Genomic DNA, 15,235 nt, shown 5'->3' with positions numbered 1-15,235 from the left:
AATGAAAGTTCATTTTGGGTGGCTTGATAACACTCGTAAATTCTTTATTTTTCTAGTGTATTTTGTTTTTTCGTTTTAGAAGAAATACTATACGGTAGAAAATAAGGTTTTATACTATTATTTTTAAATTTGATATTTTAAATGCCTATTATAAAGAAAAATTTGTAAGTGGGCGGGAAAATAAAAACGCCTTTGTTTTGAACGCCCGACTGCAAAAATCTCAGGATTCTGGGACTTCTTTTGAGACGGGGGTTAAACAAAGAGCTAAGTAGAATAGTAGAATCGACTTTTTCAAACTTTAAATACAGTGTAAAGTATTTTTGTAATCAAACATTATATTTAGCAAATATATTGATAAGTAATATTTCGTTATAAGCAAAGATAACTTGTTCGGAAATGAAAAGTCTTCATTCTTCGACCCCCGGATTTTTCATCGTATAATTTCTACGGGAAATCGAAAGTAATTTCATTCGGCTTGTGATGTTTGAGAGCTTGGATGTTGGGAAGCTGCAGGAATAAAGGTAAACAAATTATACTCTTTTTTCTGAAAGAAAAATTAACATTAGTCTAGGCTGTCTTTGAAAAAAGGTCTATTGCGTTCGACAATTGAATTTGTTGAAATGTTGAAATCGTCAATTCCGTTCGATTGAAATTGTCTGGTGAAACAAAAATAGAATAACTAAATTGTAGGTAAACAATGCCAGTTAGTGGAAGTACCACAATTTTAAGCATGTTCAAAGTTCACAATAACATAAACATAAATATGGAAACCAAGCGAGTGAGAACAAGTCTTAAAAACTAAAAGTCAGCGCTCCGTGGTTGTGACGTAGTTTACGAAATTGTTAAGATGAAATGACATACTTTTTAACAACTTTTTTCTACATCGATTTTTGAAGCCTCTTCGTAGGAAAATGTGTCTTTCAATAAGGAATTTTATAACCATGGCAAATTAAAAAGAAGATCAGAAAACGAAAGCTTCTTCGTTTTTCATTATATCGCATTTATGGGGAAGAATGAAATTTTCAGAAAATGCTTTATTCGATATAAGGATTCCCATTTCTGTAAAATCGCAATCCCCATGGTTGCAAAATGGTGACTTTATGGGTAATTCCTCTGTTCTTTTGCTGTTTTCTTTTGTTCTATGTGACGTATAATGTAAAGACGCTTCATAACTCAAAGTACTTCCACTAACTGAATGCTGCACTAGAGTTGAAATAGACTTTTTGATTAATTTAACCTAATAATGTGATCAAGAAAAGCTCCATACGATCTATACTATGCATTCAAATTCCCATCTCCACAGATCTCCATCTAACAAATGAAGTTCAGAGTAGATTTAAAACTATATTTCCATTTTAAATCGTAAAGAGAGTGACGTGAGTATAGAAATGTTTAGTTTTATAGAAGTAATAGTTTTACCTTAGGTGTTCATAGTTTGTTAACATCTATTAGTTTAAGTGACAGAAATCACATGGATTAAATTTAAAAAGAGCAATCACTGTCGCATTGACCCAACATCCGCCGCCATCTTTCTGTTTAAAAATTTTTAGAATATCATGTAAATTTATTTTGTAGAACGGCAAAATTTAGTTCAAGTGGAGGAAAAGGTTAATGCTGTCAGCATTCCACATTTTATCTTTTTTTACAAATTCATAATGGTAGATGAAGCTGCAATGAGAAATCGCATCCGAAAACAAACTCAAATTTGCAGTCACAGAACTGCAAATGATTCAAGCAAACGGAACCTGCCGAAATGACTCGAATTGCAACTATTAAAGGCACAAATAAATCATGCTACTAATTGTGTTATTTATTTCCTTTCTTACTGAAGAGACACTGGCCCAACAAGGAATACTGGGTATGACTTTTTTTGCATTTATTTTTATACCAAAAGTATCCCCCCACGCCACCACCAGCACCATCAACAATAAAATTCTGAAAACAGCATGCTCCAACTGGAAATAGAAATTTGTTCTAAGGAAATTTGGTGACCTGGAAAGTGTTGATCTGTTTCTAGTTAGGTATTGGATATAACAGGATGTACCGTGAAGTCGGGTAACTTGCATAGTAGAAGCAGGGGGGGTCGGTAGTAAAATCTCAGACATATATGAGTAGTAAAAGGATTTTTATGAATTTTTACATACCACCACCCAGACTCTTGGAAGAGGTATTTTACTAACCTGGTAGTAAAAGTTTTTGGGACAATTTGTCATAAAGACCACCTAATTTTGGTTGCTTTTCGCACTGATTTTACAAAAAAAGCTAAAAAATGATTATTTCTGTGACACATTTTTCACTTTGTGCAAAAATTAATGTTTTGCCCTTAGAATTAAAGTCTTTTTTATATTGACAAAAATCTCGAAAATTTTTTGTTTGCAGCCAACAACTTTCCAACAGAAAATATTTTCAAGTTATAAAAATTTTCAGATTTTTTTCAGAAAAGTCATCCAAAAAATTAAAAGAATTACAAAAATAGCTAAAATTTGCTAATTTTACCAGTTTTAACTACCCAGGTAGTAAAATTTTTTCAACATTTAACACATAGATACCACCCATTTTAGTATTTAACTACCCTGGGTAGTAAAAATTTTTTTCGATTTTTCGTCACACCACCACCGTAGTGAACGTCATTATGTCTGAGATTTTACTACCGACCCCCCCCCTGGTAGAAGAGGGAAATTTGCATAGCCATCAAATGACTGACCAATCAAAGCAGCAAAATTTCAAAACAAATGAACTACTGTGAGATTGGGTAACATGCATCAGTGGAGCGGAGGCTAACATGCATCAGTGGAGGCTAACATGCATCAGTGGAGGCTAACATACATCAGTGGAGGCTAACATGCATAGCTCTCAAATGAAAGACCTGGCTGGTCATTAAAATAAACTATATTCAGCTCTGCTCACAGCTCTACTCTACCTTTTTTGTTTTGATTTAACTTTGTATTTTAATGACCAGCCAGGTCTTTCATTTGAGGGCTATGCATGTTAGCCTTCACTGATGCAAGTTACCCACTCTCACGGTACACAGCTCTGCTCGCAGAGGACCCTGCCGATGCACCGGACTGTCCGGTGTATTGGACATGTTCATAAAACATAGGGCGAAAGTTTACACATTGAAAAATGGCTTTTTTACATTTTTATCAATAACTTGGTAAGTATTGCAGTAATCTTGCTGAAAATTGGTGAAAATGACGATAATGATGTAACAAAAAGGACTGCATCAAAAAATTTCAAAAATATACTCCTCAAACAAGGAAAATGATAAAATTGTAACTTTGTTACTAAATTATCAATTATTAAGGTTCTAATGGATTATTTACAATTCTGTAAAAACAAAGATAATTTTGAAGCATTGGTAATGTGGCAGTAGCTTTAGGCAAGTAATGTAACACCCTTCCTGAAAAGATATGGGATCAAAAAGTAACTGTTACTTATTTATCAGGAATTTATTTGATTATTGGAAAATAAACCAATGTTTCAGTTTTAGCAATGATTTGACTTGCAATTTAAACTTATTGCAATCAAGTAGACCCAAACCATTTCCTTGAAATTAGTGATAAAAATGTACAAAATTTAAATTTCAAACTGTTACAGTTTTATCATAAAACCATTTTCAGCAGTTTTGAAAAGCTAGAAACACTCCTGAGTTACATTTTTATCATCTGTGAAAGTTTCATAGTAAAATATGCATTACTTCCAGAGATATTATGTACTTATCATTTTGGGAAAATTTCCAGTTGTTACATTTTTATCATTTTTCTTGCCTGACTTTGGGAGCTAATATCTTAAGCCTCGCTTATTATTTAGAAATCTAACCTGGGCAGTTACAAAATATCATCTATTTACAATTGAAAACCAAAGTCTTTTGTCTTGAAAAGAATGAGAGATAAATCAGTAACAAATTAAAAAGCCATTTTTCAATGTGTAAACCTCCGGTGTCAGTCCGGTGTTGCATACAGGGAATTTTTGGACGCCGGACATTTATGAAACAAAAATTTTTTAAGAAACACCCGGCGCACCACCGGACTGGTCATGTCCGGTGTTTTGATTGTCCGGTGGGAAAAAATATCTTTCTTCAACACCGGACATCCGACTTCCTTAAGTCCGGTGTAGAAATTGTCCGGTGGTGTAAAAATTCTCATTTTACACCAAACTTTCGCGTGTCTGGTGTTCATTAAGTCCGGTGCGTTGGCAGGGTCCTGCTCGCAGCTTTTCGCTTTTCTCTACCATTTTTGTTTTAATTTAATTTGTATTTTAATGACCAGCCAGGGGTCATTCATTTGAGGGCTATGCATTTTTGCCTCCACTGATGCACGTTACCTGATCTCACGGTAAGTCAAATCTTTCAACCTGTGCTGCCGACTTAGACAAGAGTTTGGTTATATACTATCAGCTAGGGTTAGGGTTGCGTTGGAGGTTTAAGGTCTGTAATCATCATTTAGTTTTAGTGTCGTGTCTTATGTTCTCGTTAAGACAAACCATTTATGCATTAGTTAGGGTGCCAAAGTTGCTTGCATTTGGTGGTATGCAGTCAGTAAAAGTTTCCTGATTAGGAAATTATTTCTTTAAAAAGAAATTCTACTTTAATTGGATTATTCTTTCTCGAGATTAAATTTTGCGATTTAAAATTTTTTTGTCATTTTCGCGAAATTAAAACTCACAAAAATGGGTGAGATTTCTAACTCGCCAAATTAAATTCATTACAAAACTTTTTTAAATCACATTTTCGGCGGAGAAACCATTTCAAAATCACCAATTGTGGTAAAAAATGGCTGTTTTCAAGCTGATTTCAACTGATTACAATGAAAATTGAACATAAAATTCTCAAAACTTTCCGTTCTCCTAAACGACTATTTCACAGGTATGAGAAGATTTTAGAAAACAGCTAGAAACATTCCAGCCATATAGAAGATTAAATAGAGACCCATCACGAAGGATGATATTGTTTGCCAACTAAAAAACTTCTACCTTGAAATTGAGGATTGTGCAAGGGCCCGAAGGGCCTGTAGTGCAATCCAGATTTTATAAGATAAAATCGAAGCCAAAGATAAATACTGGAAATCCGCTATGACTCGCAAGAAATAAATGAAATCGCTCAAATAAATGAAATTTATGAAAATGAATTAGAAGTTAGGCCTACGGCTTCGATCCTATCACATCATCGACCCCATAACAAAATGATAATACAGAAATAGAGCTTTCGAGCACAAAACAATCTGTGATTATAGTGTTAGGGAGGGCTTGGTGGGCAGTATTTATCTTTGGCTTCAATTTTATCTTATAAAATCTGGATTGCACTACAGGCCCTTCGGGCCCTTGCACAATCCTCAATTTTATGACGATAAAATCTCCGCCAGATAAATACTGGAAATCCGCTATGACTTTTAAGAAATAAAAGCCATAGCTCAAACCCACATCGACCTCTCTTCAAAGCCCAAAGTAGAATAACCATCTTGTTCCACACAAAATTGAAGATTAATACACGCGCGACACTTTTTAAGTTGATCCGATAACTCCTCCTATCTGAGACCTCAAATACTTATTTACAATAATAATGACCTTGTTGCCGAAACTCCCGTACTAATTGTTCAAGTGACTCCCTTCGGGCACTTCAATTCGACTTAATATTTGCAAAGAAAAGCAAACTTGTAGCCTTTAAAGGTCAAAAGAAGTCCAGGGAACAGGGAACCAAGACAAGACTACAGGAGAATAGGAAATTGTTTACTATGAATCCATCTGCCTGGACTTTGGAAAGTCAGGGAAGATTCTACAGGCTGTTGCTGTCAAACAACATGTCCTGTCATTGAAGACGCAAGTATCATCGGAATTTTTCGAGTCTATATTAGTGGGAAGCTACAACGGCAAAATTTACTACCGGTAACTCGATTAGAGTATCTAGTACACGAATAAATGTGAAATCAGTGGTATGCATCGCTAAGTACTATACCTGTATGTATACATACTACTAGGGCCTGTCTTGTAACAATAATCATCTTAAACACAGAACTTACGAAGTACTTCAGATCGGCGACGAGAACAGCCCAATGGAATGTTAGATGACGTCTAAATTATAGGCCTTAGGTAATACCTGGATTCCAGCCAAATTTTTACAGGTGTTGGATCAGGAGCTAGAAATGAAACTTTTTCCAACCCAGAGACCCTCTAACTAGAGTTAACTATCAAGGACTGTCCTTTATCAATCTATATAGCAACAATCGAGGGACAGGACAGGACTCCCATTATAAGATAAGAAATCTCAAAGTAAGAAAGAAATGAAATGCATATATTATTTCTGGAAAAAAAATGTTTCTTCAGAAAAAATACATATTTTGAATATGAAACATTCAAAAACTTTAATGAATCACTAAAGATAAATCCACGTTATGGAAACAAGAATAGCCATCCAATATTATTGGTTGAAGCCTCAATGCTGCATACATAGAGTTTTGTCATGTTAATGAGTCGCAACTCAAAGTGTACCAAATAAATGACAGTTACGTTGGTTGCAATGCATTATCAACAGACTGAAAATGTTCATAAAAGTCATGTAAAACTCATTTTGGAGAAAATCTACTTTCAGGGTCCATATATGAACTCTCCTATCCATCAGTGAGAGACATAAAATTGAATCATATGAACAAATTTGTATTCAACCATACAGGAGGTACGGGATATGACTTTAAGGTTTTAACCTGAAATCCTTTAACTATCCATCTACTAAACAGGAATGTAGCAACAGTTCTGGAGCAAGTTATTCTCGTGAACATTACAACACTACTCAGTGATTATACTACTCAGTGATTGGTGGTAGCTAAGTGTTCGACCCACTCAATTATCTGGGTTTAGAGCTAATAGTATCTTGTCTAGTGCATCTGCTTTGTTCTTCCTTTGTTCCCGTCAAAGTTAATATGGATATTTCTTTCAGCTGTAATGGTTGGTACAAGGTATCCTCTTCACCTACAAATAATCAAAGAAGCTTTATGTACAGTACATCTAATCACATGACTGAATAAAACTCAGTGATTCTCATCTCATGGTATTGATGTTGATAGTAAACAATCCACCTATCCCATGGACATGTATGTGTGAAAAATAAAGCTTCAAGCCGCATCTTGAGATATAATAAATAATTTAGTAATCCTCAGTCTATTGAAGGTGCAAAAATAAATTCATATGTGAAACTTGCAACATTCTGTTAGTTGGAAGATCGTTATCGAACACTGGTATAATCAGAAGCAGTATTCACTGGGTCTTAGAATGCCTAGAAAAAATATGTGAAAAACAACATTAAAATCAAAAGTTAATGTTGGTAACCTTGCCAAAAAATATGGAAGGGAAAGAATCTTTTTTGTGTATTAAGTTCAAATCATCTGCAATGGCAGACAATTGAAGGGTAATTTAAATGAATGTTCATATCACCCCCATGCAATGAGAAAGAGTTATTTGACATCGACAGAAGCAATAAATGTCAAATAACGTCAACCGAAGGAGAAAGAAATCCTTGAACAAGTACTGAGTATTGCAAATAGTATTTCTCGACTCAATTCTTATCAAGAAAGGAAGAGGTAATTTTTAACCAATCTACCGGGCCATAGGTAACCCAAATTTTAAGGATTTGGACAGAAACTGCAATAAACAGATATCTACAGTGCCAGATTAACACTTAAGGATGGTATTTAAACCATATCATATGTATTGAATCCGGTCCCTTTATATTTTATAACAGAAAAGGATTGTATCAGTAAATTTTTACACCCCATCTTGATTTTTACACCCCAACAATTTGATATGGAAGAAAATTAATTTTAATTTATATAAAAAGAAATTCAAGATTGGGAATTTTTATGTAAAATCTCTGTCAGGTAATTACTGCAAGATCTTCAACTTAATTCAACTAATATAGAAATTTTTTATTGTATTGTTCCTCTCTGTCACATATTGACAGCAAGGTAAAAGAAATTCAACTAGTTTGACATTTTACTGTATCATCCTCATCATGTAATGACAGTGAGGCTCCTAATAATGATACAAATGGTACAAGACATTCAACTAATTTGAAATATTGTACTGCAACAGCCATCCCTCTCTGTCATATTGACATCAGGGTCTTTATCATGATAGTATAAATTAAAACTGATACAGTACTGGATATTCTTGATTTGTTCCTCTCTCACTCAATATGACAACAAAGGTCCTTCATAATGGTAAAAGAAATTCAACTCTCAGAAAACAGAATCGTATCAGCTCTCTCTGTCACTTAACGACAGCAAGTTAATCTATAATGATGAAGAGTTTAAACTATGAACTGATCAAAAGTACTTCTCAATATTCCTCTCCCTGTCACGTAATGGCAACAAGGTTTTTATAAGTAGTAAAATGAAAACCACTAGTCTGAAATGCTATTGTATCAGCCCTCTCTTTCTTTGTCTTGTGATGACAGCAAAGTTCTTTACGATTATATACTATATAGAATCTCTCTGTCACGTAATGGCAGCAAAGTTCTTTATGATGATATACTATATAGAATCTCTGTCACATAATGACAGCAAAGTTCTTTATGATGATATGCTATATAGAATCTCTCTGTCATGTAATGACAGCAAAGTTCTTTATGATTGTATACTATATAGAATCTCTCTGTCACGTAATGGCAGCAAAGTTCTTTATGAATATATATACAATATAGAATCTCTGTCACATAACGACAGCAAAGTTCTTTATGATTATATACTATATAGAATCTCTCTGTCACGTAATGGCAGCAAAGTTCTTTATGATGATATACTATATAGAATCTCTGTCACATAATGACAGCAAAGTTCTTTATGATGATATGCTATATAGAATCTCTCTGTCACGTAATGGCAGCAAAGTTCTTTATGAATATATATACAATATAGAATCTCTCTGTCACGTCATGAAAACAAAGTTCTTTATGATGATATACTATATAGAATCTCTCTGTCACGTAATGACAGCAAAGTTCTTTATGATGATATACTATATAGAATCTCTCTGTCACGTAATGACAGCAAAGTTCTTTATGATGATATACTATATAGAATCTCTCTGTCACGTAATGACAGCAAAGTTCTTTATGATGATATACTATATAATGAATTCCACTAAATGGAAATACTATTGTATCAGCCCTCTCTCTGTCACATAAATGACAGCAAGGTGTATCAGCCCCTCTCTGTCCCGTAATGGACAGAAAGTTTCTTGTAAAGCCTGTCTTGTGATAATCTAAGACTCTTCATGCTAATGTTCTCCTAACCCCATCTACAAACTAGGTGAAGGGTGATTTACGACCACAATTAGTGCTAACTAAACCAATTTTTGAAACAAACAAATATTGCTTGGAGTTATGTTGCTCTATCTAGTATCCACCGAAATATGGAACATTAATAAGCATTTAATCCCCTATCGAGTAACGATAGAAAGAAAAGTCATTAAGCTCACTGCTTCAAATAGCATGATTCATACGATAAATCTAGATTAAAAATCATAAACATTATTACTTACATTTGTTAGACATCTTGTTTTTTATAGCGAGAAAGCGAAATGAGGTCGATGTGGGTTTGAGCTATTGCTTTTATTTCTTAAAAGTCATAGCGGATTTCCAGTATTTATCTGGCGGAGATTTTATCGTCATAAAATTTAAAACTGTTTTTGAGGTTGACCTGTTCTGATCAGAGAGAGTTTCCTCATTTTCAAACATTTTAAAATTTGTTTTCCTACAAACCAAGAGAAACAGTTTTTAACCTAAATCCAGCTAAATCAAGGATCAAATTAAATGATCAAAATAAAAATTTCTGGCCATTTAATCAAATAAAAGGATCTTATAAGCAATTTGTATCAAAAAAATCTTTTTAACTCCTATAATGAAGGTTTAGATTAAAAAGATATTTTACATACTATATACATCCCCTTAAGAAAGCTCAGTTTCCCTGCTTTGTTTAACATATAGAATTGAATGAACTGCAATCATGGTCAAAATAATTGAGAATCCCGGATCAAGATTTAAAGTTCCGGCGAGAAAGTTGATTTTGGGCTTCCTTTCTCTTTAATTTAATCAAAGTTTTCAATTTGGGATGGGTTGGCAGACTTCTAGGCTATATTCTGAGCCTTATTGGACTGTTTTTGAAGGTCCTAAGTCTAGCGTTAAAACTCTATCCTTCAAACCTACTTTAGAGCACTTACAAATCGGTTGTGGTTTCAAAACTTCCTGGGGAATTTCCCTTTTTTCTCAAATATTATTTTTACCTTGATTGTGCTCTATCAAAAATGTTGCTCAAATCGAACATCAGCGTTCTTTTGTGTTGAAATAGTCGGCTAATAGTAATAAAAACCTTTCTTTTTGAAAGCCATTGGATGTTGATATTCAATTAATTGGTGTACCTTAAGTGGATAAATTTTCGCGTGTACTAATTTTTGCGAGGTGAGAATTTAAAGATTTCGCGTGGATTAAATTTTGCGAAAATGGCCTTCTTTATTTAATTTCGCGACTATACAAATTGTAACTAGAAAAGAGATGTGTGTTTTTAATCAAACAAAGACAGACAAAGTCACTCAAAAGCTTTCAAAAAACTTCAAAGAAAGTACTTTTAGGAGGTTACTAGAGTTTAAAATTGAAATGATTTCTTTCTTTCATTTCGCGAATTTTTTTTTTCGCGATTGTAAAATTCCAAATAATTTCTTGTGGTCTAATTTTCGCAAATCAATGGCCTTCAAAATTTCTGCGTGGACTAAATTTCGCGAAAATGTCCAAAATTCGCGAAAACCGCTTTTATACGAACCCCTTTTATATGATTTTGCATGGCTTGTTTTAAATAATGTCTATATATTTCCAATTAGGTTTTACCATCCAGCCACAGGACAGAATCATTATTTTGGGAACAAGAAATGTGTCCATTCCATGCAATGCTACAAGCAATTCAACAAGTGGAACAGTTATTATTCTTTGGAAGCATAACCAAACAACGATAACCGATTATACCAATAAACATTTTATGAAAGACCAAAATGGGTCTATCGTTTTTGAGCAATTTCTACAAAGAGATGTTGGTACATATCAATGTGTTGCTATTCTTTACCGTGAAAATATTAAACAAAAGCAAATAGAAAGCCGCTTAGCAAGAATTCAAGCTGCTTGTAAGCATTTTTTTGGTTTATGTTTATCTTAGATACAGCCTTTTAACTTGTAAATTTTTAGATTGAGAGCAAATTTTAAATGTCTTGCCATCTTGACAAATTTCTTATACTTCGTGCCTAGGCCTAGTTCAAACATTTTGTACCTTTTTTTATTTAATTTAGTTAAATTTTTCTAAAAAAATAGTTAATAAGCTACCGTAGATTGGTCTAATGTCAACATCCCTAAGTTATAAGTAGTAGCCATAAGCAGGGGGCATAGTAGTAATAAACCTGATTTTACCATGATTCTTTTCCACAGATATTGGCCAAAGATTTCAATACGCATCAAGCGATTTGAAAATCAAAATTAGTTCAACAGGACACATACAATGTATAACACCAGCAAGTATACCATTACCCAAGATATCCTGGTACAAAGATAGAAAAGCATTAACTGGTTACAATAATCAAAGTCAATTGCTTGGTGATGGCAAAAGTCTAACAATTACTTTGGAATTGTCAAATTTTGGTTTGAACAATGTAGGAACCTATCAATGCAAAGCTGAGAATGAACTTCTTGGTATCACGAGGGAAAGTCATTTAATTAATGTTACTTTAAAAGGTTAGATATTCTTTGAGTTATTTTTTTGTTTTTTTTAACTATAGAACTGATCAAAACAACAATTTGCAAGGCAAGTTTTTTAAATAGATTTACTGTAGACAAGATTTGGAATAGCTTGGAACATTTTCACTTCACTCATTAAGATTCATTAAAATTCATTCCTGAATTAAGAAAGATTTGATAATACTTTACTTTATTGATGGAACAATTTATTACCTTCGCAAAATTGATCATCCAACATGCAACTACCACAAAAACAATTTTTTGCTATCCAAAATGTAACATAGTTCCAAATTTTCCTATAGCTGAAAAATCATCGCCTTACTTCTTGCATCAACCAACACCTTTGACTGTTGTTCGATTCCTGTCTGGAATGTTCGATTGTGTCATCCTTGGTGAGCCAATGCCTTCCATTCAATGGTTCAAAGGGAACACACGACTTCAAAACAATAACCATTATCAGATATTATCAAATGGTAGTTTGATAGTTCGAGATGCTATTGAGACAATGGAGGGACTTTATAAATGTGTTGGAAGCAATTTTTATGCATCAATAACGTCAGTTCCTGTGCAACTTACTGTGGCTTGTGAGTATTATTTTTTCACACTTATACTATTAAATATAATTCCATTTATAAAGTTAATGTATTTCGATGTCGAAGGTCCTAGCCACGTAGATTTAGTCATATTTTAATTCAATTTGATTCATCAGAAGAGCTTGAGCAAGCTTAAGATCGAGTGAAAAGTACAGTCAAGCCGTCATAGTGTTGTAACTTTTTCGTCTGTAGAATAAAGATCCATCCAATTGAGGTCTTTAGCTAGAATTTCCACCTGATTGTAAGTCTTCGAAGATAAAAATTTCTAGTCAAGATTCACCAAAGGTGAAAGTGGTTGCAACACTGAACCTTAAGAATGTACTTCAAAGTCTATCGAAACTGTTGATTTCGTTTACATCTGCTATTCATTTAATTTTATTACAGTTATTGATTATGATTTCAAGTTGAACCCAGAATCCTTCAAAATCACACTCTTACATCGTGACCTCATTCTAAACTGCATTCCGCCAAAAAGTCATCCCTTGAACCCACAAATCGAATGGTCATTCAATCACAACGACTTGGGGATATCAGAAAGACATCAGTTATTAGCCAATGGTAGCTTACTGATTCAGAATGTGACTCGTTCAGATGAGGGTAGCTATTTTTGCATGGCAACTAATTCATTCACCAAAGAAACGAGATCTTCAACAAATTCTAATGTCACCGTTTATGGTCAGTCTTTAAATTTTGGTTTGACCGTCTTTTTAGTAACTTTTAAGGACATTTTTAATGTAGATTTTAAAGCTAACCTTCTTTGAGACTTTTCTCTAGTTTCACTCATAGCTTCATTCCTTAGTTTCAGATTTTCCAAATGTGCACTAGGAAAGAGCTTTAGTCATTAAGGGGTCATTAGTCATTTCATGCAAGTTGCTGAAAATACTCTGGAATTACCAAACTCTCTTCTAACTATAATTCTACCTGTGGCTCTAATTTTCTGGCTCTTTTTCTACCACTTCTCGAAAAAAATAGTCTTGATGTATTTTCACTTATTTATCTTCAGATATGAAAATAAGGCTAATTTTTCAGTGTTTGACTTGAGTTTTTTTATCGCCCTTTGACAGCGAGGCTTGTTTTGGTTAAAAGTCTCATACTGAAATATACCAATCATGACATTAAAAATTGTGTAATTTCATTGTATTTTTGTCCTCTTTAGTCCCGCCCACCATATCAACCAGTACTAGAATCAAAGTAAAAGTGGGAGACGCGATCATGATCACTTGCCAAGCCAGTGGTATTCCAACGCCATCAATCACAATTTCACGGAAATATGAGAATGGAACTGTGTTAGAAAAATCGAACAGTTTTGTTGTGTTATCTGCAACAGTAGAAGATAAAGGAATATATTTGTGCAGAGCAGAAAGTGACGCTGGTGAAGCTAAAGTCAATATCTCACTTTCAGTCTTGGGTAAATCTTTTTTATATGATGATACAGCAGTGTATCATGGTCAAATCTTTAGGAAAAAGTTTCTCGTGATCTTCTGAATGGACAATTCCTGGAAAGTGAGGGAGATCTTCAGCATTTTAGTTGACTTACATTATGGCTCTATTTCGTATTTGGTCTGATACACTTTAGAGCAGTCTGTAGACTTAAAAAATGATAGGGCTTTGCAAATTTATTGTACACCTCCTTCCTTGGATGAATACCTGAATTTCCTGGCCTGTGACTACAATGAGACATAAACTTCAATTTCGTTTCAAACTTTTTTTACAGTTCCACCCTACATTGGCATTCCATTAAAGAATCAAACTGCCGTTTATAAGCAAACGAGTCAAACCGAATTCACATGCTCCATTAAAGGTCAACCGAAACCTTTAATTCATTGGATGTTTCGTGGCCAACCTCTCCAGGAATTCAAAAACAAAATTTCATTTGCTATAAGAAATGAGAGTTTGACCTTGGATCACGTGGATAAAGTGTATGAAGGTTGGTTCGAATGTTATGGTACGAATGAAGTAGGAAATATTTCGTCATCAGCATTCCTGAAAGTCTACGGTAATATTTCATTTTCTCTAAGGATTATGGGTGTGATTTCATTTTTTGATGTCGCTTTACTTGAAAGATTCTATTGAGTATTATTTAATAGGCGTTCGATTTGAAAATCCCTTCCTTCGTAATATGTTTTGAATTGTCTTATTACGAGTTTCATACAATATCTAAATATATTTTTCTTTCTAAATATATTTAATTTTTTATTTTTAAAGCCCGGAGGGGACTAGAAACGAGTGTTTAATCGTTCCCTTAAGATTTGCGTTCAATAAAAATTGAATTCTGAATTTGCAAAAATATGTTGTATTTGGTGTCTTTGGAGAAATATATTTGCATTATTTCTCACCTCAGGATCGTTTCTAGCCCTGTCTGGGCTTTAAATTCAATGGTGATGACGACTGACCAGCAAATACATTTTTTATTTTTAAGAACGACCTGTTTTGTTGAACTCATCCGCCAGTTCGGTTGAAATTCCACATTTTGGTAACGCCACTCTATTCTGCCAAGTCCAAGGTGATCCGAAACCACACATCCAATGGACCTTCAATAACCGTTCATCAATACCTCACTCCATCATCACAAAAACCATTTCATATACAAAGAATCGAACTTATTTTAGTGAAAGTCAACTTCAATTGAGTCACGTGACTTATGAATTGCATCATGGGATGTTTGAATGTGTTGTTGAAAATCTGTATGGTCGTGTTGTCCAACAGATACAAGTTAGTGTCTCAGGTATGGACTTTTCATTTTGTAATTTTGTAATATCCGGTGTTAAAACTATTCCTTTCACAATTCTTTTTTTTTCTTTTTGCGAATGCAGTAAAACCTCTAATTAACGGACACTCTAAAAGGCGGACACCTCTGATTAGCGGACAATTTCATTTTCCC

The 15,235-nt window shown here is 33.9% G+C and overlaps 1 protein-coding gene across 1 annotated transcript in view; it reads left to right on the top strand.

The window, feature by feature from the left end:
• The first annotated feature begins 1,634 nt into the window (after nucleotides 1–1,634).
• Nucleotides 1,635–15,235, top strand: part of LOC136810006 (neuronal cell adhesion molecule-like) — a 32,590-nt gene continuing 18,989 nt past the window's right edge. Inside the window, exons 1-8 of the mRNA XM_067066577.1 lie at nucleotides 1,635–1,858; nucleotides 10,861–11,157; nucleotides 11,456–11,758; nucleotides 12,064–12,345; nucleotides 12,739–13,029; nucleotides 13,511–13,762; nucleotides 14,069–14,350; nucleotides 14,774–15,079. Coding sequence (XP_066922678.1) covers nucleotides 1,792–1,858; nucleotides 10,861–11,157; nucleotides 11,456–11,758; nucleotides 12,064–12,345; nucleotides 12,739–13,029; nucleotides 13,511–13,762; nucleotides 14,069–14,350; nucleotides 14,774–15,079 — 2,080 coding nt within the window. The 5' untranslated portion in view covers nucleotides 1,635–1,791. The remainder of the gene's footprint in view (nucleotides 1,859–10,860; nucleotides 11,158–11,455; nucleotides 11,759–12,063; nucleotides 12,346–12,738; nucleotides 13,030–13,510; nucleotides 13,763–14,068; nucleotides 14,351–14,773; nucleotides 15,080–15,235) is intronic.

Source organism: Clytia hemisphaerica, unplaced genomic scaffold (assembly GCF_902728285.1).
Source record: "Clytia hemisphaerica strain Z4C2 unplaced genomic scaffold, Clytia hemisphaerica genome assembly, whole genome shotgun sequence".
NCBI lineage: Eukaryota > Metazoa > Cnidaria > Hydrozoa > Leptothecata > Clytiidae > Clytia > Clytia hemisphaerica.
Note: the sequence above shows the minus strand (reverse complement) of the source record. Positions and strands in the feature narration are given on the sequence as shown.